The sequence below is a fragment of the Heterocephalus glaber genome, unplaced genomic scaffold (genome assembly GCF_053883595.1).
Source record: "Heterocephalus glaber isolate CG9 unplaced genomic scaffold, H.glaber_assembly_v1.0 deba00000122, whole genome shotgun sequence".
Taxonomy (NCBI): domain Eukaryota; kingdom Metazoa; phylum Chordata; class Mammalia; order Rodentia; family Bathyergidae; genus Heterocephalus; species Heterocephalus glaber.
Genome location: NW_028258138.1, coordinates 88718260 through 88745806, shown reverse-complemented (window position 1 = coordinate 88745806; position 27547 = coordinate 88718260). Strand labels below are relative to the sequence as shown.

The following is a 27547-nucleotide window of genomic DNA, read 5'->3' as shown; positions in this document are numbered from 1 at the left end:
GGTCGCGGGGTGGTGACGTCACCTCGTGCCGGCCGCGGGGACTGGAACCGGTTGCTGGGGAAATGGGGGAAGAAAGGAGGGAGCAGGACGCGGAAGTGGTGGCTGCGCCTGGGGAGCAGGCGGAGGCGGTGATTGTGAAGTCGGAGACGGGAACCTTGCGTCGAGGGGAGGGGAAGGCGGGGGTTGGCAGAAGGGCATCCGCCTTCTAGGACCTGCACGCGGCGCGGAGCGGCTGGGCCTCCTTTCTCCACTTCCACGGTCGCCCCGGGTGATGGCGATGGCGATGGCGATGGTGATGGCGGCAGTTTCTCCGACGGCCTCGGTGCAGCCGCGCTCCGGGAGGTGAGTGGGGGAAGGGAGGCCACTTCCTGGCCGTGTAGGCTGGGGTCTTGCCCTTCCCCTCCGGGCTGCCCTCCCGGCAACCATGTCCGAGTCCTTGAACGGATCCAGCCCCTTCTTGGAGCACGGTTAGACGGATCTTTGGACAACTAGGGAAAAACAAAGGGGGACCTGGTCGAACCTTTCATCTTAGCCTCCTTGATGCCCTCACCTTGTCACGTCTATAGAGATAAAGGTTTAATTAATGCTTACAGCTTGCGACTCTGTCGTTCTGTAGTTCTTTAAAAAGTAACTTGTACTTCCCTATTCAGAGCTCACCAAGAGTTCACCGAAGCGCATATTTAGATCTAAAAGAAGAGCTAGAACTAACTAAACTGTATTGTTGAGTGCTTCATTTGACACTTGGCATCTTAGTCTCGGCCTTCAAGTTTACGCTTTGTGTCTTCACATTCTCCGAGTTGGTAGACCGGTCTCTGGTGAAATCCTTCACAATGATACTCTTTCATGAGTATTTATCTTTGAGAAGTTTGCTGGGTTTTGTGGTACCCACCTTTCAATTTCGATCAGTTTTAATTTACTATCTAAGAGACGTTTTTCCGTTGTAGATTTCCCTTTCAGTCTAGTTCCATTGTGAAAAGTTGCAAGCGCATTTAGACCTTGTTCTTGGCTTGGTGTCACCGTTTGAGGCGTTGCTTTTAGTATTAGGGCTCCACATAGGCTTGCTTAAAACTTGGGTTTGTGCATGAATGAAAAGGAAGGATGATTGGCTCGAAAAGAAATTAAGGATTGTGGGAGGAGAATCTACTGTTGATTTCCAACAAGAGGAACAAGAGGATTTGAAATGACAATATCTGAGTAACCTAATTTTATTTAGAGGTCATTCTTTTTGGGGATAGACTGATTTATAATTTTTTTTTTTTTTTTGCCTGAGTAACTTAGTATTACTGGAGAGAGTGGAGTTCCACAGGAGCTCTGATGATATTCATTTCTGTTTTGAAGAAATAATATTTTAGTGTAGTACTATTCAGAGCTCAGGATAAATATCTGAAAATTGAAACGAGTTACTGCTATAAAATACTTTAGATTCATCTGTGATACCAGGTGACTTTAAAACTATGAGTGGTGTCCACTCATCTGTCCTTTCTGCCTTTGCAATCAAAACATTTGAATCATAGGTTAAAGAAAAATTTCCTTTGAAGATTTCAAGTGTATGAATAATTCTAGGCTTTTTTTTTTTTTTTAATTTTTGGTACCGGGGATCAAACTTGGGACCTTACGCTTGTGCGACAGGAGCTGGAACCACTGAGCTAAACCCCTGGCCCTCTAGGCTTTAATTTTAACTCTGACACATTGTGTGACCTTGAATATACTTCTGTGCTTTCCTAAATGTCAGATCCCTTATCTCTGAGTCGGAGCTGATACTTAACTCCATGAGATTGTTCGAGTCCATAGGTGATACTTCCACGGATGTATAAAACTAAGTGCTATTCATGTCTTATATGTTACTAATGGAATACTTTGGGCAGGTACTTGGTGGTTTCATTTAAAGTGGAATTCAAATCATTACCAAGTAAAATTTTTCAAATATTAAAAGTCATATCTGGGGCCAGGGATTTAGCTCAGTGGTTCTGCCACCTGCCCTGTAAGCACAAGGACCCAAGTTTGATCCCCGGTACCAAAAAAAAAAAAAGTCACACCTGGGGCCAGGGATTTAGCTCAGTGGTGCCTCACCTGCCTTACAAGCACAAGGTCCTGAGTTCAGTCTCTGGTACAAGGAAAAAAAAGTCATACCTGTGCTTTTGTAATATAACATGTTTTCACAGTTCCATTTGTTTTGGTCAGATTCCCACAAATGTTTAATGCCCTCCGTGAGTTGCTGGTCCTGTTGAAAGAAAGAGATGTTCAGACCATACGTACAGGCTGGCACTGCAGGAGTGAAGCCTGTACTAAGGAAATAATGTATCCAAAAATTGTCTGATTATGACAACATAGCTTTTTTTTTTTCTTTTTGGTACCGGGGATTGAACTCCGGTCCTTGTGCTTGCACAGCAGGTGGCGAAACCACTGAGCTAAATCCCCAGCCTGACAACATAGCTTTTTAAGATGAACCCAGTGTCCCTGATGGGTGTCAGTTTTCCGATTGCATGCATTCATCATTAACAGCACAGGTCTCACAGGAGTGGGTAGCTGAGCGAGCCGGGAATGATGCCCTGGTGGGACGAAGCTTAAATGCAGTGAAGGTTAGTTAGCTCTGTCGTGACCACTTCAGTACTCCTAGGCTTACAAGTAGTGTTGGTTTAGGGAATAGGTGGGAAAACTCAGAAACATCATCATTCTACCAGCGGTGGTGTTGTCTATATAAATAAATACTACGAGAATCCTACAGTTTATCGGAGAGAGTATGTTGGTATCGCCTTAAGGAAGGAGCTTTGTTTTTGTTTTGTGGCACTGAGGATTGAACCCAGGGCTTCTGCATGGAGCCACATCCCCTTCATCTTCAGGTGTCCGAGGTGTGTCTTTGTGCAGATTTTCTAGCCTTTTATGTTGCCTTTTTTGGCCCCCTCTTTCCTTTGTGTTAATTTTGCCACTTGCCTGCTTCTCATATCTAAGAAAGTTTTTTTTTTTGGTACCAGGGATCAAACTTGGGACCTTGGGCTTGTGAGGCAGGCAGCGAAACCACTGAGCTAAATCCCCTGCCCAAGAAAAATTTTTAATACTGTGCTCATTTTCATTAATCTCAATGTATGTTATTTTTATACATTTTAATCCTGATTGTAAAAACATGTACAAATTTTACATTGAGAAAACAAGCTAAATGAATTTGTGGTGCAGTGTTAGAAGTAAACCCAGGGCCTTGTGCAGGCTGAGCAATCACTCTGCCATTGAGCTACATCCTCACCTCTAAAGGAGGTCTCAAAACCTTGTGCCAAGGGAGTGGCAGTGTCACAACTTTAGCTCCCATTGTACAGTTTTTACAGTGCTTATTTTTAAATATGGGATAGTGAAAAAGTGATTTTTAAATTTTTTAATTCTTTCTCTTTAGATTAAATTGGTCTCATAGAACAAAAGAGTTCAGCAAAAGTGTGAAAATTGCTTGCCTCTGGGTAATGGAAGTATACCTTTTTTCCCTCCTCAAATTTTTCTGAACATCCTATGTATTATTAAATAAGCACATATTGGTTGGTTGGTTGTTTGGTTTTTGAGAAAGGGTCTCACTGTGTAGTCCAAGCTGATCTTGAATTCACTATGTAGTCCAGGCAGGCAGTCTTCCTGCCTCAACCTCCCAAGTGCTGGGATCTCAGGCTTGGGCCACCACACCCGGCTTCTTCCCTCTTTTTGGTGGATGCCAACCCAGAGCTGTTCAGTCGTGCTAACTCACATACTCATTGCCTGACTTCTTGTGGTAAGAACATTCAGAATCTACTTTAGCAGTTTTAGAATGTGCTATGGTCACCGTGAAATGTGAAAATGCACTAAAACTTATTCCTCCACAGAATATGTATGAAACCCTTCAGTGGCGTCCACTATCAAACACATTGGGAAATACTGCACGATCAAACTAATTGGAAAGGAAGCAGGAAAAGTAGGGCAAGGGGAGGCCATGATGGCGTTAAACCAGGGACTCTCTGCTTTTTTATTTATTTTTGTTTTGTTACTGGGGATTGGTAAATCCCCGGCCCCAGCTCTTCTTTTTTAATTACCATTACCACAGTTAAAGTCTCATAAGACTTGGCTATCTCTTTAAAGGAGATATTTAAATATTTACTGGGAAATTGATCTGTATTGTTTTTGTGATGAGAAATATATGAATTTTTAAAAATTCTAACCATTTTTCTCATAGGAACAAATCCTTTTTCTTTTCTTTTTTTTTTTTCTGTTACACTCCAAGGAATTCATCTGTTGTCTGCCACCAAATAAATTCCATTTGTAAAGCCTAAGTATTTCTGTAGAATGCAAATCAAATATCCCAGACTATAATGAGAATGCTTTCAGGGAGTTTGGGGGCACATGATAGCAGGTAAACCTGGAATTTCGGATTCAGTAGGGAATGTCCAGTGCTGAATTAATACCAGAATAATGATTTGTTTGTGAATTTTTTGTATAGTGTGTTGGATTCTTATAGACCAGATTTGGTTCAAGTTAGTATTTACATGAATTCTGGCCTTAGGTGTTCACCCGCATTTATAGACATAAGTTCAATGAATAAGTAAAAATATATAATATTTGCCCCACAAGCGCAAGGACCCGAGTATGATCCCTGGTACAAAAAAAAAAAATATATATATATATATATATATATGTGTGTGTGTGTGTGTGTATATATATATATATAATACTGTGTTATCCAACATCTTAGAGATTACAAAGTAATTTTCCAAATTAACTTTATTAAGTTTTAGTTATTTTCCCAGCTTTATTCAACAGAACTAAATATTACTTAACTCTTTTGTTCCTGACAGTGCCACGTAAGACAATGATTTTGCTATGCTTTTCATTGCAGTTGGTGGTAGAACCAGGAAGCAGATGGCCACTGAATTTGCTTTCTTGAAACAGCTTTTATATAAACTTGTGTTTTAGACATCTTGCTCATTAAGAAATGATTTTTTTAAATGTCACTGTTACTCCCCAGAGCATTGTAACTTAGCTCCCTTCATAAAAAATTAAATTGAATCAAGAGCCAAAGCAGTGATTCTTTTGATCTCTCTTTTAAAAAGCTTCTTTGCAACTGCTATCAAAGATCTTAAATTTGGTGCTCGCTTGTAATCCCATTTACTTAGGAGGCTGAGACAGGAGGATCACAAGTGCAAGGCCAGTCTGGGCAAATTTATGAGAGCATGTCTCAGAACAATAAAAATAAAAAGGGCTGGAGTGTGCTTAGCTCAGTGGTAGAGCCCTTTCCTAACATGTCAAGTGCCCGGGGTCAGTCCCCAGCACTGCAAAGAAAGACAAATAAATAAATAAAATAAAATTGCAGGAATTAATGATAGGCTATTTGGATGAGTCATTCGATTTGGATCCCTAAACTGCTTTTACATGCAGGTCTCACATGTGTAGGCAAGACACCAGAGCACCTTTTGTGAAAACTCTTCAGTCTTTATAACAATAAAGACGGCTTTGCTCTCGCTAAAAGTTAATGATGTTATTCCAGTTGACAGCATCATGGGTAAATTTTTATGGGGTTTTTGTTTTGTTTTGTTTTTTCCCTGGTATGGTATGATCGAACTCAGGACCTTGAGCTTGCCAGGCAAGCGAGGTGCCACTGAGCTACATCCCCAGCCCGAATTGTTATGTTTTTAAGAATCTTGGTTTAATGAAACTTCTGAAAGGAATTAGAAAATTCTTTCTGTTCTGTGTGTTTCAGTACAGAGAGGTTACGTGTACCATGATAGGACCGATTAAATGCACTTGTTTTTAAGAATGTATTTCCTCAGGAGGATCCCTGTGAGATCGAGGCCAGCCTGGGCTACATTGTGAGTTCAAGGCCAGCCTGGACAGCATACATAGCAAGACTGTCTCAAAGAGCTCCCCAAAATAAATAAATAACATAGCCGGGCATGGTGGCACGAAGCTGTATCTCAGCTCCTCTGCAGGCCAGCCTGGACAGCTTAGTGAGACCCTGCCCCAGAATAAAAAGTAAAAATGGCTAGGGATATAGCTCAGCAATAGAGCAGCCCTGGGTTCAATCCTCAGTACTGCAAAAATAAAGACATGGAGAGGGCTTTCTATAGATTTGGGGGGCTGCTACTGTACCCTCGGAAACAGCATGCCATCTAACAAGTGACAGTCTGATAATCAGTGATGGTAATGTTATCAACCATGTATTCAATTTAATGAATTCCAATTTTTCCACTTTTTTTTTTTTTTTTTTGAGATAGGGTCTTGCTGTATAGTTCAGGCTGGGTTAGAATTCACTTTGTAATCGCTTCTCAGCCTTTTGGCTAAGATCAAGTGTAGAATTCACTTTGTAGCCCAGGGTGGCCTTGAACTCCTGGAGATCCTCCTGCCTCAGTCTCCCAGGTGCTGGGATTACAGGTATGTGCCACCATACCCAGCTTTTTCTACCTTTTAGACAATCTAAATAGAAGTTATATTTCCTTCCTACTTTGAAAACTAACAACTGGAACATAGATGATATGGCAGAACACTTTGCTTAGAAGCTGTGTCTGGAACCCAGGGCCTTGTACATGTTAGGCAAGCACTTTACTGCTAAGCTACATCTCCAGCCCTTTTTATTTTGAGACAGTCTCACTAAGTGGTCCAGGATAGCCTCAAACTTGCCATTCTCCTGTATCCGCCTCCCAAGTAGCTGGGATTACAGGCATATGCCACTACATGTGGCTAAGAGAAGGATTTCTTGATCATGAACTCATAGATTTCTAGCAAAACAATAGCTCTGTAAAGCTTATGTAAGGCTGTACTTCAGAGATAAATGTGAAGCAATAACCAGCCAGAAGATTTTCAGTGCATTAATTCTGAAATGTATGGAAAATGTAGACGCATGCAGAAAACTTGTGTAGGACGTTGGTATTTTTCACTGTTTTATGGACATCTGCAGCATTAGCACACTAAGAATAGCTAATCTAAAATCTGTGGATAATTGATTGGAGCTATTACTTCCAAGGTGGCAAACCATGCCAAAGTCAGCTTGGGTCTTGGGAGGAAAATGACACATTGCCCCCAGCTGTGAGGTCTATTGATTCCAGCTCAAGTAGCATATTGATCTCTTTTCACCTGCAAACACTGGCTGTCTTCCTCCAAATTATATTCACTCATAAAAGTATCTACTCTGTAGTTAGCATCGGGCTAGAGACAGGTAGTCCAATTTCTTTTTTGTGAGCTATCTCTGTAAAACTCACTTAAGTGCTTTAACCAAACAGCATATCTGATCTTTATTTTCAAATACATGAAAGCACATACTGGCATTTACTGAGAACCGCGCACACACAGGCCCTGAGCACACCCTTGGGTGACCCCCAGCAGGGCTGCTGGGGTGACGAGCTGTGAGAGGCATCAGCACCTGTGTTATGCAGGTGTCTGTGCTGAGCAGAAGCGAGACCCAAACCACATTTCCAACCCTTGCCTTCATGGAGCTGTGAAGCCGCACCCTTGCCAGGTACACTTGTAACAACGGTGGAAATGTCAAAGTGGCCACAACTGGCTGTCAGGGTTATGGTGAGCTTTTCTTCATAACTTTATGCCTGGCTTGACTTTTTTCACAGTGAGTGTGAATTAATTACTTTCATATTCATCAAAATGACCCATGCCCCTGGATTTAACATTAAAGTGAGCCGAAAACCTTAGGTAAGCTAAGAAATGCTACAGTCCCCAATGACCACACTCCAAAGGCATCTACTTGCAGGTATTCTGTTTCTGGTATTTTTCTAAATAGTATGCTTATCCTTCTCTGATACACTAGTTTTTACACATTGTATGTTGAGTTCCTCCTGTAGTAGATAATAATTTACTTCTATATTTTTCTCTCCATCTTATTAGAGATATACCACAATATCACAATTTATTTTCTTTGATGGCACTGAGGATTGAACCCAGGCCTCGTGCCAAGCCACATCCATACCCCATTTTATTTTGAGACAGCATCTCACTAAGTAGCCTGAAACTTGCAGTCTCTCTGCCTCAGCCTGTGCAGCAGCTGGAATTATGGGCATGCACCACAATGCTTGGCTGTGTCACAATTTTGATGAATATGTAACTATCACTCACTACTTATTTGTTTGTTTGTTTATTTAGTTTTTGAGACAGGGTCTCACTATGTAGTTCAGGCTGGCCTTGAACTCACTGTGTAGGCCAGGCTGGCCTCGAACTCATGGCAGTCATCCTGCCTCAGCCTCCCAAGTGCTGGGATTACAGGCATGGGCCATCATGCCCTGCCAATTTTTGAGTTTTTCTGTAATGAGTTATTGCCTAATCTTTTTTTTCCATTTGCTTTGTCATCCTTCAGATTTCCCAAAAGAGGGGTTGGGGATTTAGCTCAGTGGAGAGCATTTGCCTAGCAAGTGCAAGGCCCTGAGTTCAATCCTCAGCATCAAAAGGAGGGGTGGGGGGAAGGACCTCTAAATTTCCCAAAAGTCCATCTGTTTTCTCCTGAAGACCTTTCCACCTTTGAACTTGGGTGTTCGTGTGGTGATGTTGCCTGACCCCTGCTTTGGGTTCCCCAGAACTCACCATCTTTTGCATGTTGCAGGTCCCCCTTATTTCATTTCCACTTGCTTTAGAAGAGCGTGTCATCCAATAGGAAACAAAATTGTTGATAATTTGCAGGCATGAGAATGATTTTCTCCTCATATTTGACTGGCTGGGTGTCTCTTCTCAGGAACACTTTAGCATGGGTAGACTATCCCTTATCTGAAATGCCTGCCACCAGAAGTGCTTCTGTTTTCTCAGATTTTGGAATATTCCCATTTCCATTATGAGTCCCAAGGTCAGGACGGGCCCCAGTCTAAGAGTGGAATTCAAGTAGGTTTCATGTACTTTACAGAGGATTCGTGTGTGTCTGTGATTTGACTGTGACCTGTCACATGAGGTTGGGTGTGGGGTTCTCCACCCCTGGCTTGTGTCAACACTTACAAAGTATCCAGTTTTGGAGCTGAAATGGTTTTCTATTAGGGATGCCTAGCCTGTATGCCCTCTTTACCTGGAGGGTTCAGAATTTTTGGAATAATGTCCTTCAGTGTTCAGCAGGCTATTTCAGTATTTAGGTTCTGAGGGGTTTTTTATTGGTTGTTTTCTAGATTTTTTTTTTTTTTTTTTGGTACCAGGGATCAATCTTGGGTCCTTGTGCTTGCACAGCAGGCCACTGAGCTAAATCCCTGGCCCTGTTTTCTAGATTTTAATCAGCTTTATTCCAATCCTAGCATAGTGTGACAGTCTGAACCAGAAATGGTGAAGTATGCTCCCTGGGAAACTTTCAAATGTTGTTTCTTCTGGTAAATAACCCTTCCATCTTTTTATTTTCTGTGGGATGTTTATACTGATCTTGGGCTTGTCTGCCTCATTGACCATTTTTCTCATTTCTTCAATGTTCTCTCCAACTATTGTATTGAATATTGATTTTAACAGTCAAATCTGATCAGCCCCAGCCCCTTTTTAGAACATCTTATTCACAGTTGTGTTATCTCCTCTTGGCTTGGAACAAGTTGGTGTGGTTTTTGTAGTTGTTCTGGGGCTGGAAAGCAGGACCTCACTGCTACTAAGCACAGTTCCACCACTGAGCTACGTGCCCAGCCCCAGAAATCAATTTGTATTTTCTAATCCTTCTGCAGTTAATAGTTTTCCAACTCCTGTATGTATCTACCATTTGTGTGAGTAGCTTTCCTGAAAAAGTCTGCCAATCGTCTTTGGGGTGCTCAGCCGTCCTTCCTGGCATGTGGAGGCGGGTTTGGGGAGGGGCGCCTTCTAGCTTTTTACTGGAGCTCTCTCAGCTATCGGCATCTGTAGTTTTGTTTTATTCTTCTTTTCTCTTTGGCCACTGTTTCTGCAGCAAAATGTCTTCTTTTTTGGAAAATAATGAGTCTGGCTGCTGGAGTTCTGAGTCTTGCATGGAAGAGTAGACTAAGAAATTTCATCTGGTCATTCTGGTTCTAGTCCCCAGCCTCTCGACAGTCTGCCATGTCTACTATCCAAAGCCCTGGGCCTTTCCTGGTTCAGTTTCTCCAAATATTAAATGTTCTACCTGCTCTAAGCATCAAAGTAAGAGCCAGCAGGGCTGGAGGTTTAGCTCAGTGGCGCCAGCACCTGCCTGAGTTCGATCCCCTATTCCGCAAAAAAAAAAAGAAAGAAAGAAAGAAAAAAAAATTAAAAGCCAGCAAAATCTAACAGCTCTTAAGTAGATTTTCAGCCTACCTTCCTATTTTCTCCCGGTTCTCCACCCATACTTTCCATCGCACCTGTTGCTGTGAGTCCTGAACTTTGCCTGTTCTGGTGGCCCCAGGTCCACGTCACCTAACACTCCACACTGAGTCCGTTACACGCTTCCATTTTCCTTCCTCACAGTATGACTTGGGTTATTGATGTTTGCTAGTTTGAATGATTGAAGATGACGTTTTTTTTGGGGGGGGGGGTGTCAGAATCAAGACGTTGTATATGCTAGGCAAGTGCTCTAACACTGAGCTACACCCCCAGCCAAAGGTTCGTGACTTTATTTTTCTTAGTACTGGGGTAGAACCTAGGGCCTTTGAACTGAGCTACATCCCTGGCCCTGTTGTATTTTTTTATTCTGAGACAAGGCTCTTGCTATGGTGCCTGGGCTGAAGTCCAACTTGCAATCCTCCTGCCTCAGCCTCTCAGAGGGCTGGAATTATAGGCATGAGCTACCACACCCAGCTAAGTTTGATTTTCTCATTTTCCCGTTTCTTTTGGGCAGACTTCTGAGGGAAGAACATTTTCACTCAGCCATCTCAAACTGGGTGATTATTTCTTTTATAACCAGGAAAAAACAAAAAGCTACTTTCATTTTTTGTTCTTTGAGGGGAAATTGAATTACACTACTCATTAAGAAATTTAGTAATGAAAGAAACAGTAATAACTGAGGAAGTGTTAGAGTCACTGAAAGGTTTTGTAAAGAGATCTGGTTATTTTTTTTTTAAGACAGTCAGGAGGTGAGAGAGAAAGATTAAGGCCAGGCCCTGGTAAAGACAGCAGTATTGTCAAAAAACAGGAAATGAAAAAAGAAATACCACAGCTTATAAGTCAGCCATGTTGCTCATAGAGCTCCTTAGTTGCTGTTTTGATATTAATGTGGTAAATAAAAGCATCAGGCACTTTAGACCTTAGTGACACTTTCTGTTCTTCAGCCTTCTTTGTTGTTTCTCCTTGTTTATTTTTGTTCAGTGGAATTTAGTCAACAGACAGAACATAGGGTTGAATATAATTTTTGCTGTGCTAAGTGGTATTTTTTCTCAAAATTAGATAAGAAACATTTTCCCTATAGATTTTAAATGATTATATACCAGTGAGCTTGCTGCATAAAATTAGAAGTCTGATCGCCAGATGTGATTCAGTATTTTAAAATGGAATACTTTCTGTGGCAAGTCAGTATCATTTTCAGCACTTGCCAGTCATTTGCCAGTACAGTTATTTACTTATTTCAAATCATATGATTTTGAAAATGAACCCGTGTCTATAAATATTTACTTGATGGTTGGGATTTTTAATGTTCTGCCATAATCAGAAACCATAATTACAATGTTGAGCAACTGATTTTCTCAGTCACAAAATTAAGCTTTTATTTGCAAAATATTCAGGATTGTAGAACCTCTTCCCTCAATTTCTAGTTTGTCTTATTTCACTTAAAATTTCTTAAGTAAATTCTATTTACAACCAGTCGTTACCATTAGTCTTCATGAAACTCAGTACTTGACACTGAATTCTAGTATGTCTAACCAACTTCAGAGGAAAACCAGTGCCTGTAGAAATTAATTTACCTACTGTTTTCAAATGATCAGGAAAGAAATCCAGTTTTTTTTTTTTGAGCCGGGTCTCACTCTGTAATGCAGGCTGTCCTTGAACTCACTGTGTAGCCCAGGCTGACCTCAAATTCAGGGCAATCCTCCTGCCTCAGTCTCCTGAGTGCTAGGATTACAATTGCAATTGTGTATTTTCTAAAATTGTTCATAGATGGAGAGTGACTTCACACTGTTATGAAATGAGTTGACAGGACTGGATTGGGAATATCTGGTTGGCATTCCTATGTTCAGTGCTAATTGCCTGTTTTAGTTCTTACACCTTCACAGCTAAGATTGTCCATATTTCTGTGGAAGGACCCTTCCCCAGAGAAGTATGGACGGCCCCTCCGGAAGGGATGCAGTGGAGGGAGGGAGCCTTCTCAGAACCAAGAAAGACAGCATGGCTCAGTTAGTTCCTAGATACACATGTGTAGTTCCAGTACGGCTCTGAGGCTCTGTGACGTAGATTGTGCTCAGGCTGTAGTATGTTAGTATGTTACATTTAAGAGAGACAAAGACACAAAAATTGTGTAAAAGGCCAAACTCTGCCATGACTGGGGCTTCGCCTTGTGAGTATTAACCCACTGAGCCCCATGCCAGCACAAATAAATGCTACCTCCTGGAAAAAGCCTCAGTGTCCCACCTCTCTCTGCGAGAATCCTGCTTCATTTCTTGGGGACACGTCCAGGATTTGGAGAGTCAGAAAGTTCATCCCACCCCCTTTGGTGCTGAGGTGCGAACCCGGGGCTGCTGGCAGGGGTGGGGGCTCGCCTGGCACCAGCAGACTCTTTGATCCATAGGGAGATTGGCTCCTTCCTGCGTGCCAGGGTGGAAACCCCATGTGCACACCGGAACCCGTTGAGGCTCGGGAACTAGCTTGGGGAACGTCACCTTTCAGGTTGCTAAGAGCCTGGCTTCCTTCTGTTAAACCTGCCAACCCCTAGGAGGCAGAGGGGGAGTCTGATCACCTCCTAGGGTTGGGGTTGCCTGAGTAAGTTCCACAAGAACTGAAATCACAACTCTGAGGCACTGGGTGCTGAATACTGGGCAGAGGGTTGGCGTCCTTATGTGTTTGTGTGTGAATGAGACGGATAGCAGGAAGGTTCTGTCCTGACAAAAAGGGCAGAAGTGACTGTGGTCTCCGTCCTCAGAAGGGTACCTGGCAGGGATGGGGCTGAGGCAAAAAAGGGAAACAGCCTGAAAGATCATCTCACCCAGGACCAAAGTTAGGACGAAACCAGTGTGCTTACAGTGGTCAGAGGGGCACTGGAAGCATAAGTACTCCCTGCAGCCAAATAGTTCCCAGCAGAGCCCCAGCAAGAAAGAGGCCATGTGGTCCAGGGCCCCTAAAAGTGACTTTAGACACTGCCATAGAAGACTGTCAGAAGGGCTAGGACAGACTGGGCTCTATTGTGTTGGGTCCCCAAGAGCCTGTGTGATCCAGATAATTTGCGGGGGGGCTGACTTCATGGTGGATACGGGGCAGAGCTTCTGTAGTGACCCAATCCACGGTCCCTTACACAGGACGAGTCACTGTCACTGGGCCCATGGGCAGCTGAGCACACCACACTTCCCTGCTGCCCCAAAGATGCGTTTTAGGTGGCCACGATGTCATCCGTGAGCTCCTGTACCTTCCTGACTGCCCCGTGCTTTAATGGGTCGAGTTCTGGTAGGAAAGCTGCAGGCCCAAATAACTTTCAGCTCATCTGGTGTATGGGCGAAAGATAAGCCACCAGATTGGCCGGACACGTACCTGACAGAGCCAGTTCGCCAAAAGCAGTTATTTCATCCCAGGCGAGGTACCAGTTGGGGTCCAGAAACCTGCCAGTCACCTTGGAACACACCTCTCCTGCCAGTCCGGGAGGTGGGCACAGATGACTATCACCAGTTCAGGCTCTGCAAGCAGTAGAGCAGGCCTCGGCCACACTGCACCCGCTGTCTCAAATCCCAGCACTCCCATGAACCCATCCCTGCTGAAGCTGCCTTCCTCACATGTCGGGACCTCAGAGATGCCTTCTGTGTCCACCTAGCATCAAAGGCAGCCAGTCTTCACCTTCCAGTGAAAAAAATCCAGAAATGATGACAAAGGCCGGCTGACTTGGATCAGGCTGCCCCAAGTTTCAAAAATTCTCTATCTTCACGCCGGTGCTGGCTACTGATCTGAGAGCCTTTCCAGTAGATCAGCACGGCTGTGTCCTGTTCCATTAGGCAGATGTCTTGCTGCTGACCAGAAGGTTGTGGGAGGATTACGTGAGAGAAACTCAACAGCTCCTTGCTCTCCTGTGGGGGTCTGGCTGTAAGAGCTCCAGAAGAAAGGGCCCAGATTTGCCAGGATGGATGAAATACCTCGGTTTCCATTTGCCACAGGGACAGCGTCCACTTAGGTCCGAGAGAAAGCAGGCAGGTTGCTCAGTCCCAGTACCCACAACCTGACACCAGGTCCGGGAGTACCTTGGGGCCGCAGGTTTTCATAGGATTTGAATACTTAACTTCTCAGCCTTGCCAAAACCCCTTTATAAAGCCACAGAGAGGGAGAACGAGAACCTCTATGGTGGGAACAAGCACAACAAAGGGCCTTTGAAGAGATGAAACAGGCCCTCGCCAAAGCACCAAGCCTGGGGCTTCCAGACATGATTCAGCCCCTCGTCTTGCATGTCCATGAGCCTACTGGCATAACAAAGGCTGTTCTAACCAGATGTTGCGGTCATGGCATCGGCCAGTGGCATACCTCTCCAAACACCTTGACTGCTGCTCTGGGCTGGCCACCCTGTTTGCAAGCGCTTGTAGCTGTGGCCCACTTGGTGACAGAGGCTGACAAACTGGCTATGGGACAAGAACTGACTGTCCAAGTGCTACACTCAGTATTGACATTCATGAAGTATAAGGGACAATACTGGCCAACCAATGGCTGGATGGTTAGACATTGGGGGATGCTATGTAAAAATCTGCACATCCACTTGGAAGAAGTGTGGACCCTGAACCTGCAACTCTGCTGCTTGCTGGGCCACATCAGCCTGACCAGGACTGCACTGAGGTCATGGATGAAGTGTTCTCCAGCCAACTGGACTTAAGGGACCACCCCCTCAAGGGCTCTGACACTGAGTATTTCACTGACAGTCGCAGTTTTATAAAAGAGGGAGAACGTCTTGCACGATACTCCATGGTGACCCTAAATTCCATCACTGAGGCAAAGTCTCTGCCGAAAGGGACCTTGGCACAAAAGGCAGAGCTTATTGCACTGACCTGCGCCCTCCAGCCGGCAGCAAGGGGCACACATGAATGTACACACAGACTCCAAGTGTGCCTTCTCCACCCTCCATGCACGTGGGGCTTTGTATAAAGAAAATGGTCTAATAAACTCAAGGAAAAGACAAAATGTGGTAGAGAAGTCCTTGAACTCCTGGATGCTGTATGGGCCCCTAAAAGAGCGGGAGTCATGCACTGTCAGGGACACCAGAAGGGAGACACCGAGGCTGCCCAGGGAAACTAAAGCAGAGCGGGAGGCAAAGCTTGCGGCCTCCAGAGGAACAGCAGAATCAACGGCTATGGCTGCCACGCTGTTCCCTAGTCCACTAAGTGGGACCCTAATTAGTCACAACATGAGAGTACTTGGTTTAAGACTGAAGATAAAAGCTACCTCCCAGGTAGATGGTGAAAATGTGAAGACAACAGGTCATAATCACTGAGACACTAGCTCTGACTTTGGTCAGAAAGTTTCCAGGACACCCACATGGGCGGGAAGCTCTTGAGACCACTGTGGGTCAGCATTTCTATGTCCCCCGGCTCTCCAGTATGGCCCGAGTAGTGCGTGAACAGTGTGAATTACGCCTTGGGTGCAGAGCGTCCGGGGAGCCCCATTGGAAAATGTGCTTGCGGACTTCACTGAACATCAGAGTCCAGGGCTACACGCATTTGCTAATCTTAGTGTGCACTGTCTCGGGCTGGTAGAGGTCTTCCCTACCCGCTCGGAGAAGGCATCTGAGGTACCTGCTTCCTTTTGAGAGGTATCATTCCCCATTTTGAAATCCCTGCTACTATTGGGCCAGCATTTGTCACGGAGGTGGTGCAGCTGGTGGCCAGACTAAAAATTACTTAGAGACCGCGTAGGGCATACAATCCCCAAGGCTCCAAACAGACTGAAGAAACCAGACTAAAGCTGCCGAGGAGCAGACTGTCGGGAAACTCACCTGCGCTGGGACCTCCTCTTGCCAGTAGCCCTGCTGAGGGTTAGCTCATGTCCCACTAAACAAATGGGGTCCCCCCTATGAAATCCTCTATGAGAGGCCCCTCCTCTTATTAAGGGCCTTGGAGGGCCTGGATACTCTCACCCTGAGGCCACGGATGGAGGCCACAGATGGAGCCACTCTATAGCAGTCGGTTAAAGAATGAGTTTGACTGAAGATAAAAGTCTTTTTTTTTTTTTGGTACTGGGGATCGACCTCGGGTCCTTGCACCTGTGAGGCAGGCGGCGGAACCACTGAGCTAGATCCCCAGCCAACCCACAGTCTTTTAAACCAGGATACGCTGTGTGGGTAAAAACAAAATAAAACGCCCCACCCCTGAAAGCTGTTCAGAGGGGCCCATTTACCACTATCCTGTCCAGCCTGGTGTGGTAAAGGTGGCTGAGGTCGTCCCCTAGATTCACACAGTGGAGTGGAGCCTATGAGCTGACAATCCCAAAAAAGCCGGCCTGGACCTTAGAGTCACCATGAGAGACAACAGGCCTGCTCTAGCCACTCTGGAGGCTGACTGAGCGGGCACACAACAGAGCCAGAGGACACACCCAACTGGCAGCACGGACTGCTTGTGTCCCTTTTCTGTGATTGGCCACTGTTGTGTGCTGCAGTCCCTGGGTCTTAACTGTACTTGGGACTCTAGCTCTGATTTTTGCCATAGCCCTTGCCCAGACCGCCCCGGCCAGCTAGAAGTGTGGTGAGAGGTGCCCTCACCTTCCTCTTTGGGGAGGGTGTTTTATTGGTATTGGCTGTGTTTACTGAGGGCCCCATCATGTGACCAATGTGTGCGCATAACCGGGTCAGGCCAGGGAGTTACATGGACTTTATTCTACCACCCACTTCTCATGCCCGGGAAGGGTCCAGGGCACCCGCACACCTAACAAGACAGCCTATTCTATCTCCCAACAGGGGAATCAAAGTACTTGTTTTGACTACAGTACTCCTCCATTAAAGATTGGTTAGCTGGGCATGGTGGCATAGAGCTGTGATCCCAGCACTGGGGAGGCTGAGGCAGGAGGATATGAGTTCAAGGCCAGCCTGCACTACAGAGTGAGTTTAGGACCACCCTTAACTATATAGCTAGACCCTGACTCAAAAAAAAAATTGGTTAAAAGTCCAGTCCTATCAAGAAGAGGGGGATTTTGGTCAACTGGACATAAGTTGCTAACCCAGAACACCCAGTGTCAGTAACTTTGATGTGTGTGCGGCTATGGGTATTGGCCTGACATCTGTCGTACAGAAGAAACGGGCACTTGCCATCGAGGGCCCAAGAACTCTGGATACACCATGTGGAGGCTGAGATTCAGAGGGAGAACACCGACTCAGTGACATGTACACATGTGGGGAAGGCGGTTTACCTGCCCAGACTCCTGAGTTTTTATGCCCCAGCTGGAGCTGCGTTTCATGGGCTGCTTGGGAGAAAGAGGACACAGAAGCACTCCCTCAAAAGGGACCTGCTTCACCAGGTTGTCAATCAGCCTGTCACCCTGTAAATTTACCATATTAATCCAGGAGATTCCAGATGGTAATGGGGCATCTGAGCTGGCATCTGGATCCATGGGCAGAGAAGACCCAGGGACTGCTGTATTTCAAGAGTCACTACCACCCATTCGAGCCCATTCAACCACGTCCCATCAGATCTTCCATGCCTTTTATGAGGAAACAAAAAATAGCCCCCCCCCCTTTCCATCACAACCAGAAACTTGTTCCTAGCACTAGCAGAGACTGCAGCCCAGGCTCTAAAGCTCTTCTCTTGCTATCTGTGTGGGGGAACCAACATAGCGGGTCAGTGGCCATGGGAGGCTAAAGAATTAGATCCCGTGAATCTTATAGTCTTAACAGGCACCCCAACCCTGCCCCTGGGATTTGGCTTCTCAAGACCTCAGTCATTAAAAAGAATTGTTTTGCCCAATGGGAAAAAAGGTTCACGGTTCCTGTCAGAAGCCTAATGTGCCTCAGCCAAAGATTTTCTAATTTAACCACCTGGAAAACCCAATGGTGGGGGTCCCCAGCTTATCTTGAGCCAGGTCCCTATCCCTTGTCTAACTTCTCCCATCTCTGAGAGACTTGAAACAGTGTTGATGCAGCCATGGAATGGAAAGCCTCAGGCAGACGCTACTGGACATACAGGCGAACAGCCTACACTGCACCCCCCACCCCCCAGCTGGCCAGGCCTTGTATATTAAGAATAATCTGTCCATCTTTCCTGCTGCCACTTGCCCAGGGCAAGCTGCTAGGAGTCCAGGTGTATGGGGAAAGAGAAACTCAGAGAACCCGGCATGCCCTACAGGTGGGTAATTAACAGGATGATGAACGGCCTCCTAGCATATGATCCAATATTGGCCCTGCTGCCTGGGCAGCAGATGGGTCTTGGGACTACTGCACCCCCATTTACATCCCAAACCATATAATGAGACGAGCAGTTGTAGAAATTACAACTAATAAAACTGCCAAAGCCCTTAACTTGTTAACAAAACAGCAAACCACAATGCACAGTGCTATGTATCAGAACCGCTTAGCCTTGCTCCCTCAGACGGAGGAGTTTGTGGAAGGTTTAACTTGAGCAACTGCTGCCTGCAGATAGATGATGATAAGTCACAGAAGAGAATGCAGTTCAGATAAAAAAATTTAAAAAAAACCCTTCATGTCCTAGTGCCGACCTGGAAAGCCTGGGACCCCAGAAAATTGTTTAAAGGATGGTTTTCAATCTTCAGAAGATTCAACCCCCTCATAGGTTTGTGCTCCTAATGAGAGCTTGCCTAGCTCCCCGGGTTATAGTCTGTCTCCAGGCACATTGAGGCTTTGGTCAAAAGAAAAATGGCCACCACACACGAGACAATGCTCTTTGACCCAAAATAAGGGGGTCCACGCATCAAAGGAGGGAATGTGGCCGGCCCCTCGCGAGGGAGTGGGGAGGAGGCGAGGGAGTGGGGAGGAGAGGAGGGAGGACCCCATCTCAGAACCAAGAGAGACAGCATGGCACAGTTCCTACCTATGCAGGTGTCGTCCCAGTGTGCTCAGTGACGTAGATTGTACCCTGTCAGGCTGTAGTGTGTTAGAGACAAAGACACAAGAAGTGTATAAAAGGCAAAACTCTGCCATGATTGGGTATTAACCCACCTCATGAGCCCTGTGCTCTGCAATGAATGCTGCTTCCTGGGAAAGGCCTTAGTGTCCCATGTCTTCGAGAAGCCTCCTGCACTTTAACCAGTAGCGATGGCAGCAAGGCAAATAGTTCTTTAAGAAACAGGGTAGAGGGCCGGGGATTTAGCTCAGTGGTTTCACCACCTGCTGCGCAAGCTCAAGGACCCGAGTTCGATCCCCGGTACAAAAAAAAAAAAAAGAAGAAACAAGGTAGAGATGGTCAAAAAACCCCACTCCAGACTAGAAATTACCCATGCTGGAGCACAGAGTATGGCCACGAGACGAAGCGTGGCTTTTCTGGTCCATACTCCTGACCCTTTTCATGTAGTGATTATGTTTTTTCCTCCCGTGTCTAATTGGGCTTAATATTGTAAACCGTGGAAAGTGGACAGCTCGGGGCTAATGACTGTTCTCCCCCCTTAGATACACCCAGAAACTGGCCAGAAGAAACTCCCTGCCAGAAAAACTGAAAAAGCAGTCTTTATAACGCTTCTGGGCTTTGGGGACGATCTGTTAGAATGGCAGAAAGTAGTGACAGTAGTAATAAAAGCGCGGACGTGAGGCCCAAGACGAGCCGGAGCAGGAGCGCGGACCGGAAGGACGGCTACGTGTGGAGCGGCAAGAAGCTGTCGTGGTCGCGGAGGGCCGAGGGCCCGGGTGCCGAGGTGCAGGACGGGGACGGCGACGGCGAGCGGGGCCCGGAGCGGAAGCACAGCTGCTCGGCGCTCGAGCTGGACCTGGGCCACTCGTGCGGGCAGCGCTTCCTTGGCCGCTCTCTGAAGCAGAAGCTGCAGGACGCCGTGGGCCAGTGCTTCCCCATCAAGAACTGTAGCAGCCGCCACTCCCCGGGGCTTCCGTCACGGAGGAAGATCCACATCAGCGAGCTCATGCTGGATAAGTGTCCTTTCCCACCGCGATCGGACCTGGCCTTCCGGTGGCACTTCATCAAGCGGCACACTGTGCCGCTGAGTCCCAAGCCCGACGAGTGGGGCCGCACGGACCTCGCCCAGCGCGACCTGCGGGCCGGACAGCTGCCGCCCAGCAGAGCCGCGGCCGAGGCCCCGCCCTGCGCCCCGGCGCCCGGCTGCGCAGCCAGCCCGGCGTCCAGCAGCAGCGTGGAGGACAGCGACATGGACTCAGACGAGGACCTCGTCACGCTGTGCGCCAGCTCCAGGAAGAGGAACAAGCCCAAGTGGGAGGACGAGGAGCTGCTGCGGCTGGAGACACCGCCCAAGTGCCACACGCAGGTGGACTACGTGCACTGCCTGGTGCCCGACCTGCTGCGCATCAACAACAACCCCTGCTACTGGGGCGTGATGGACAAGTACAGGGCCGAGGCGCTGCTCGAGGGCAAGCCCGAGGGCACCTTCCTGCTCCGGGACTCAGCGCAGGAGGACTACCTGTTCTCCGTCAGCTTCCGCCGCTACAGCCGCTCGCTGCACGCCAGGATCGAGCAGTGGAACCACAACTTCAGCTTCGACGCGCACGACCCCTGCGTCTTCCACTCCCCCGACATCACCGGGCTGTTGGAGCACTACAAGGACCCCGGCGCCTGCATGTTCTTCGAGCCCCTCCTGTCCACGCCGCTCATTCGGACTTTCCCCTTCTCCCTGCAGCACATCTGCAGGACAGTCATCTGCAACTGTACCACCTATGACGGCATCGACGCCCTGCCCATCCCTCCGCCCATGAAGCTGTACCTGAAGGAGTATCATTACAAATCAAAGGTCAGAGTCCTCAGGCTCGACGCGCCCGCGGCCAGCCAGTGCTAGAGACCGGCCTGAGCAGCCCGCCTGTTTCCAGTCAGTAAACTACTCTTCTCACTATGCCTCTTTGAAGTTTTCTCAAGGGCAGTTGGAGTATAAAAGAAACCTCTGCCCAAAATTTTACTTTCACATCAGTTTATTTTTCTTATGATACACTAATTATTAAAGGTTATACCCAAGAGGTTAATAGATATTTTTAACCAGATGTTTGGTTTTTGGTTTTGTTATATAGATTGTATACCTAAATTTTTTCTTTACCTAATTTATATATGGTCTAGGCATCTCTGAAATTGGATAGGCATGCAAACACATTTGAATAGCCTATATTTTGTTTAAAAATAATCTTATTTGCTACATGTAAAATATTTCTTTAATCTATACCATCAGTATTCCTAAACATAAAATACTCTTTGCCCAGCCCCTTTTCATTGAGTTTTGAAATTCTTCAGTAGAGTGTTATAATTCACCTATGCTAATGTAATTCAGTTTTTTAACTTGCTAACAGGTATGTTAAAAGTAACAAAGTGGTTTCAAGTCAAATTTTGTGGGGTTTTTTTTTGTTTGGGGTGGGGTCTTTTTGCAATACCGGGAATCGAACTTGGGACCTTGCCCTTGCAAGGCAGGCACAGTGCCACTGAGCTACATCCCTGGCCCTAACTTTTTTTTTTTTTTTTTTTTGGTGCCGGGATCAAACTCAGGAACTTGCACTTGAGAGGCAGGTGGTGGCCTAACTTTTTTTTTCAGACGGGATGTTGCTCTGTAGCCCAGGCTGGCCTTGAACTCATGGTGATCATCTTGCCTTAGCCCCCTGAGTGCTGGGATTACAGGCGTCAGCAAGCCTGGCTTGTTTAAAATGCTAACTGCCAAACAAGATCACTCAAGCTTTGATTAATCTGGCCAATGAGAATAGGACATTTTGGAGGTGCATTGATCCCAGTGGGGCAGGGTCATTTGTTACATTGCTCAGTAAGCCCTTCTCTCTGCCTTTAAACTATCTTCAAAACATATGTTCCTTTCTCCCTGGGAACTTTAAAAATAATGATAACATATTAGTAGATAGTAGTTGCTACAGCAACTGGTATTTTTCTGTATTAATTTATGAACTGTTGCCCGTATTAGGCCTTTTGCACGAACTCTGAGGGGGGGGTGGGGGACACACGACTCTGCCGTTGATAAATAGCCACAAACTTCTACTGGTAACCAAAGAGTACCTAAATAATGTTTTATTATTTTAAATTAAATTTGAGTAAACATTCAAGAAATAAACATGGAGCTCACTATTGAGAAAGCCTAATACTTTTTTTCATCTTCCAGTTTTGAATACTTTTTCCTGTCTTCAGAATTAACTTGGGGCCAGGGATTTAGCTCAGTGGTTCTGCCGCATGCCTCACAAGTGCAAGGTCCTGAGTTTGATCCCTGGTACCAAAAAAAGAACGGAATTAACTTACATCTTTAATGTGGCTTCAAAAAAAAAGAGCATTTTGACAGCTACATGGCTTGTATCATACCACACAGTAGGACAAAAACGATAATATTTCAAAGAACAGGGCAGCATTCTTAGAAACGTCATTAGCCCTGTGTAACCAATAATGATAAATGGACTGATACCTCTTTTTTAAAAGAATCAATGCTAATATGGACAGATTACCCAATTTCTTTTGGTAAGCTGTCTACCCCTTTGTACAAATTGGCATTTTTTAATGCAGTTATTTCTTTATGCTGGTTTAGCTAGATTAGGAAACTCTTCTACGTGGATTGGAAGAACTTTGACTCATGAATTTCCAAGTTAGAACAAATGTTTCCTTACCGTTGTTTTTATGTTGAGACAGCATTTCCCTGTCTTATAATTCCGCTGTTAACATAAAAATGGCGTTTTTCAATAGTGGCTTTAAAATAAATTTGTAGCAATTACAGAATCAAATCAGAAAGTCTTCATTACCATTAATCTTGTAGCCTTTGTGTTCTCAGTGGTCTCCAGATGGGCTGCGTCTCCAAGAGGAGAAGCTACTCTTCTAGCCGTGCTGGGGCTCGGAACACTGTTACCCACCTCCAGGGCCAGTGTCACATCTAACAGTGACGCTTACTTCCACCTGGGCAGAAAAGTCTCACTACCTCATCTTTATTGTGGCACTTTTGTCGATCCTTGAGAGAATCTTCTCTTATTAACCAATGTCAGACTTCCTAAATATCCATCTTTGATGAGAGACAAATAGTATGGTAAGACTCACCCATGATTAATAGTTTTTTATCAGAATTTGATAAGACTTTCTGTTTCCGTGAAACAATTATTTTAAACACTTTTCTTTTAAAAATAACTTTTTATCAGTACAGAAAAACCTAAGGGATGACCGACTAGCTTATGAATATTGTGTTAAAGGGTAGTTTTTTAAAGAAAAATGAAATATAATTCTGTTGTCTTTTATAGTGGTAAAATGTTTCTATGAATGTTTAGCTTTTCATATAATTCAAACTGAGTGCTTGTGATATATTTTCTCTAGCTTTTTAGTTCTTTTCCATTCAAGGTGTTACCAGCTGTTAACATTTCTAAAACAGTGCCGTATGCATAGCCTTGAAGTCTGAATGAGAACAGGGGAGATTCATTTACTCTGGAATGGTTTGTATTTTTCCTTGGCTAAGTGAAAAGAAATTTGGAAAGTAGAAATAGAAAGACTCGAGAAGGGAATTACTTATCATGAAGGAAAAGGGAAGAGTGATAATTTCTGCTAACATTTAAGGACTGTAATTTAGAAAGGTTACATACCCCTTTTCTGTTTTGGTGAGACAGTGGCATTTGGAAGAACATCAGTATGCAAAATGTAGCTTATAAAAAATGCTTAAAAATACATTTGTTGTACTATGTAACAAAAATGAGTAAATTTCAAGAAGAAAAATGTGATAAATACAGCGTTTGAAACATTTGAAAAGGGTATATTCCGGAGTTGAGAAAGCATTAGCACTGTGGAAATGTGTAGTGCTTACTGGTGAGAGAAACTGGAGCTAAAGAACCCAGATAAAATAATTCAGAATTTCAGCATCACCTCAGGGAAAAGCCTGACAGCGAAAGGGAGCCAGCCACGTGGTGGCTGATAGCCGGTCTGGACCACACTTAGCTGCGCTTGGGGAGACATTCTGGGTGCATCAGGAAAACTCGACTTTTCTATTTTTCTCTAAAGCTTTTCACAAATGCCCCTCACCCCTTTTAAAAATCATAACATCTTGGTTCAAACTGTAATTCCTGAAATATGCTGTATTTGACTTTTTTTTAGGTTCCTTCAATGTTTTTGTATTGAGTCATGCGTTCTTTCTATAACTGTGCCATTCACCTAAATAATTCATAAACAGTGGTTTAATTTAAAGGAAGCCCTAATAGGAAGATTAAAGGAAGCTTTTAGTCAGCCTGAGGCTGGATTTATTGATTTGGTGATCAGACCTAGGTACTTTCCTGAATTTCAGCTAATGGCCAACTGTGGTCAAAGAATGACTTTTCAGTGAAAGTTTTGATTTCTTCTTATAAATTATATAGAGTTAGTGTCAGTATTTAGAAATCCTTTAAAAAGTGGAACAAACGTACCAAATAGGACTCATCATTATACAAATTACATTTCTTTTTATAAGAAAAACACATAAACCTTTATCATTTATTCATGAGCCAAAGCCATTAAGAAGATAAATCAGGTTATCAACTTCCTGTCTCTGAAGTTTGGATCATTTTATAGATCCATGTAATAGAGCACTTCCTTCCTATGAAAGAAAAACCTTGACATCTAACTCTTATAGTCTTATTTTTTTATTTAAAATATTTCTTGCCATTTTAGCTAGAATCAGAATCCAGCAAGTAGCTTATTTGTTAATCTGGGTGCAACAAATTTCACAGGAAGGTAGACATAGATGTTCTTAGAGATAACACAGTGTTTAAATGTAAAATTGCCTGTGTAAAGTTAGGTAATTTAATGCCCAAGTGAATAAAAGATTTTAGGGCGAGGAATCCTCGTTTTTACTTTGGGAAAAAGATGTCTACCCTTTTTTTTTTTTTTTGAGACTGGGTCTCACTATGCCAAACTTGTGGCGATCCTCCTGCCTCAGCCTCCCAAGTGCTGGGATTACAGGCCTGCACCACCATGCCCAGCTGCCATTTTTGTTTTACACTTTTCTTACACAAGGCCAAGAAGCAATACTATTTTTGTTTTAACATAAGCAGTTTCCATTTTTATTTCTAAAGAATGAATAGAAAGCACAAAGGGTTTTTCTTAATGGTCTACTAAAAATAAGACAAGTCTGTCTGTAGTATTCTAATATATTGAGATGCTGAACACAGATCAGCTTGTAGGTACAAAGGCAGATGCATGACTGTAATCTAAAAGAAAAGAGTTTAGGGTACATGAAACATGTCTCAAAGATAAAGAATATTTATAATTTACTTTTGAATTTGAATTTTCTCAATGCGAGATCTTCCTTTGCCTTCATTTCCTGTAAAGTGTAGGTAATACCTGTGAACGGGCCTTCTGCAGGTTAATCCTTCATGAAGCAGTGACCCTGGGAGCATACTTGAAAACAGTTCCTGTACAGCCGTTGAGTACTAAGGTGATGATAGGTTTTCAGACTTGTCCCTGAGTAGGCCCTGCTGAACCACAGTCTCTAACAGCCTTCTTGCTTGACCCGACAGCAGTCTGTCCTTGATTCTGCAATTAGATGAGAATTGCAATTTCCTTCTGCCCTTTATGAGGTCCATGGAAAATTGATATTTGTCTAACTTATTTTAAAAGTTGATTGCATTTGCAGGAAATGAAGGTAATCAGTTTGCCATGTTTATAATCAAATCTGAGCTTTCAGACTTGAGAGCCAGAGTGTAAAACTCAAGAAAGTTTACTCAAGTTACCTTGCTAGAATTGGATTCTCTATAAGCCAACTATAGACAACATATGCTTATATATACAGAGTTTAAGTAGCAACTTCGAAAAGCATTTATTTTTCGCAATCAGGCTTGTATGATCCACTCCATGCCCCAAAAGAAGTAAATGATTTCCACTCTTTATTTCTGATCTCGATGTTTAATGTTTCTTTATGGATGTAAGTTTAAATAATTTGATCTGAATAAATTTTCACATAATTAAATCTTCATGTATGAAATCCAAAATCTGTGTTTTGTTTTAAAAACATGTCCTTCCTTCATCCATTGAACTTAGAATGTGAAAAGGAGAAACTGAAATATCTGTATTACACACCACCTGTCTGTGGTACTTTTTAGTTTTCTGTGTATCACTTGGGGTCTTCAGAAGCAGAGGCTGAATGCACAAGATGGGTTGGGTGACACAGGAAGGGTAAAGGAGGAAGGAGTGGGAGAAGGAGGAGCCCTCTCCACCCCACCCAGCAGGGCCGTTGCTGAGAGGCCAGAAGGCCAGGCAGTGCACAACCAGCAAGCCCAGGACGCCTGTGGCCGAGCCGCTGGGACAAGACCCCTGCCATGCCCAGTGACAGCGCTGCCTGGGACAGCCCGGGAGGGGAGCAGTCCCACGGGGCACGAAGTGTTTTTGACCAAAGACTCCAGAAGATATTTGATGCAGTGTTTAAAATCAGAACGGATGCAAAACAAGCAAACAAAAACGGATGAACAAGATGTTAACATTTTAAATCCAGTCAGACCATGTTATTGATTTTTCTCCTTGCTTCGGGCTTCAGTGACTCGACAAGACGCTGCTGATTCACCGCTTCCTGTGAGGCCAGGGTAGGGCTTCCACAGCAGTGGGGAATTTTCCACAGCCCTGCACCCTGGGTACACACGCTTGGGTACTGAAGTTCCTCTGTTGCTCCTTTCTCAGTAAGAATTGTGCATGCCAGGAGACAGAGGTACATTCCCTCTGGTGTTTATTTGAAGAGATTCATAGTCAAAGTCCATCTACTGACCACTAATGGCTTACACAAAAATATACTATATATTTTTATTTTAAAACATGTATATTGTGTGTATATTAGGCCATATGATTTTTGTTTTCTGAGACAGTCGCCACGTAGTCATTTCAGGCCAGCCTCGAACTCACAGGGGTCCTCCTGCCTCAGCCTCCCGAGTCCTGGAATTACAGGAGTGCACTACCACGCCCGGGTTAGGCCGTGTAATTGTGACATCTTCAGTTACTCGCTAGCAGTTCCTCCAGGGCTAGGGCCATGTGTCAATCATCCGGGGCTGACACAGTAGGTACTTACGGCCGGGGACTTAGCTCAGTGGCGCCGCACCTGGCTGGCAAGCGCAAGGTCCAGAGTTCGATCCCCGGTACCAAAAAAGAAAAAGTTTATTCAGAACTTGGACATGTGAGCTGGGCCTTGGTACAGTGGTAGACCGCGTGTTCAGCCTGTGCCAGATCCTGGGTTCGAGCCCCAGTACGGAAGGAAAGATGCTAGACGAGGTGCTGATACGCATTAGCCTGGCCAACTTAGCAACTTAGTGAGAGTCTGTGGCTGGGGATTTAACTCATTCCGAAGGCCCCAGGCTCAAACCCTGGTACCATCGCCACCAAAAAATCCGTAACAGCCAGCTGTCCCTGCGGCAAACTCCACTGTCGACCGCCAGCAAATGGCTTCCTCTTCCTGCACTCACCTAGGCCCCCTC

General features: G+C 44.9%; 1 protein-coding gene across 1 annotated transcript; it reads left to right on the top strand.

The window, feature by feature from the left end:
- Positions 1 to 26064, top strand: Socs4 (suppressor of cytokine signaling 4). Its single transcript, XM_021261873.2, has 3 exons — positions 1 to 342; positions 19604 to 20907; positions 22915 to 26064. The coding sequence occupies exons 2-3, from the start codon at positions 19699 to 19701 to the stop codon at positions 22960 to 22962; spliced, it is 1257 nt and encodes a 418-aa protein (XP_021117532.1). The 5' UTR covers positions 1 to 342; positions 19604 to 19698; the 3' UTR covers positions 22963 to 26064.
- The last annotated feature ends 1483 nt before the right edge of the window (positions 26065 to 27547 follow it).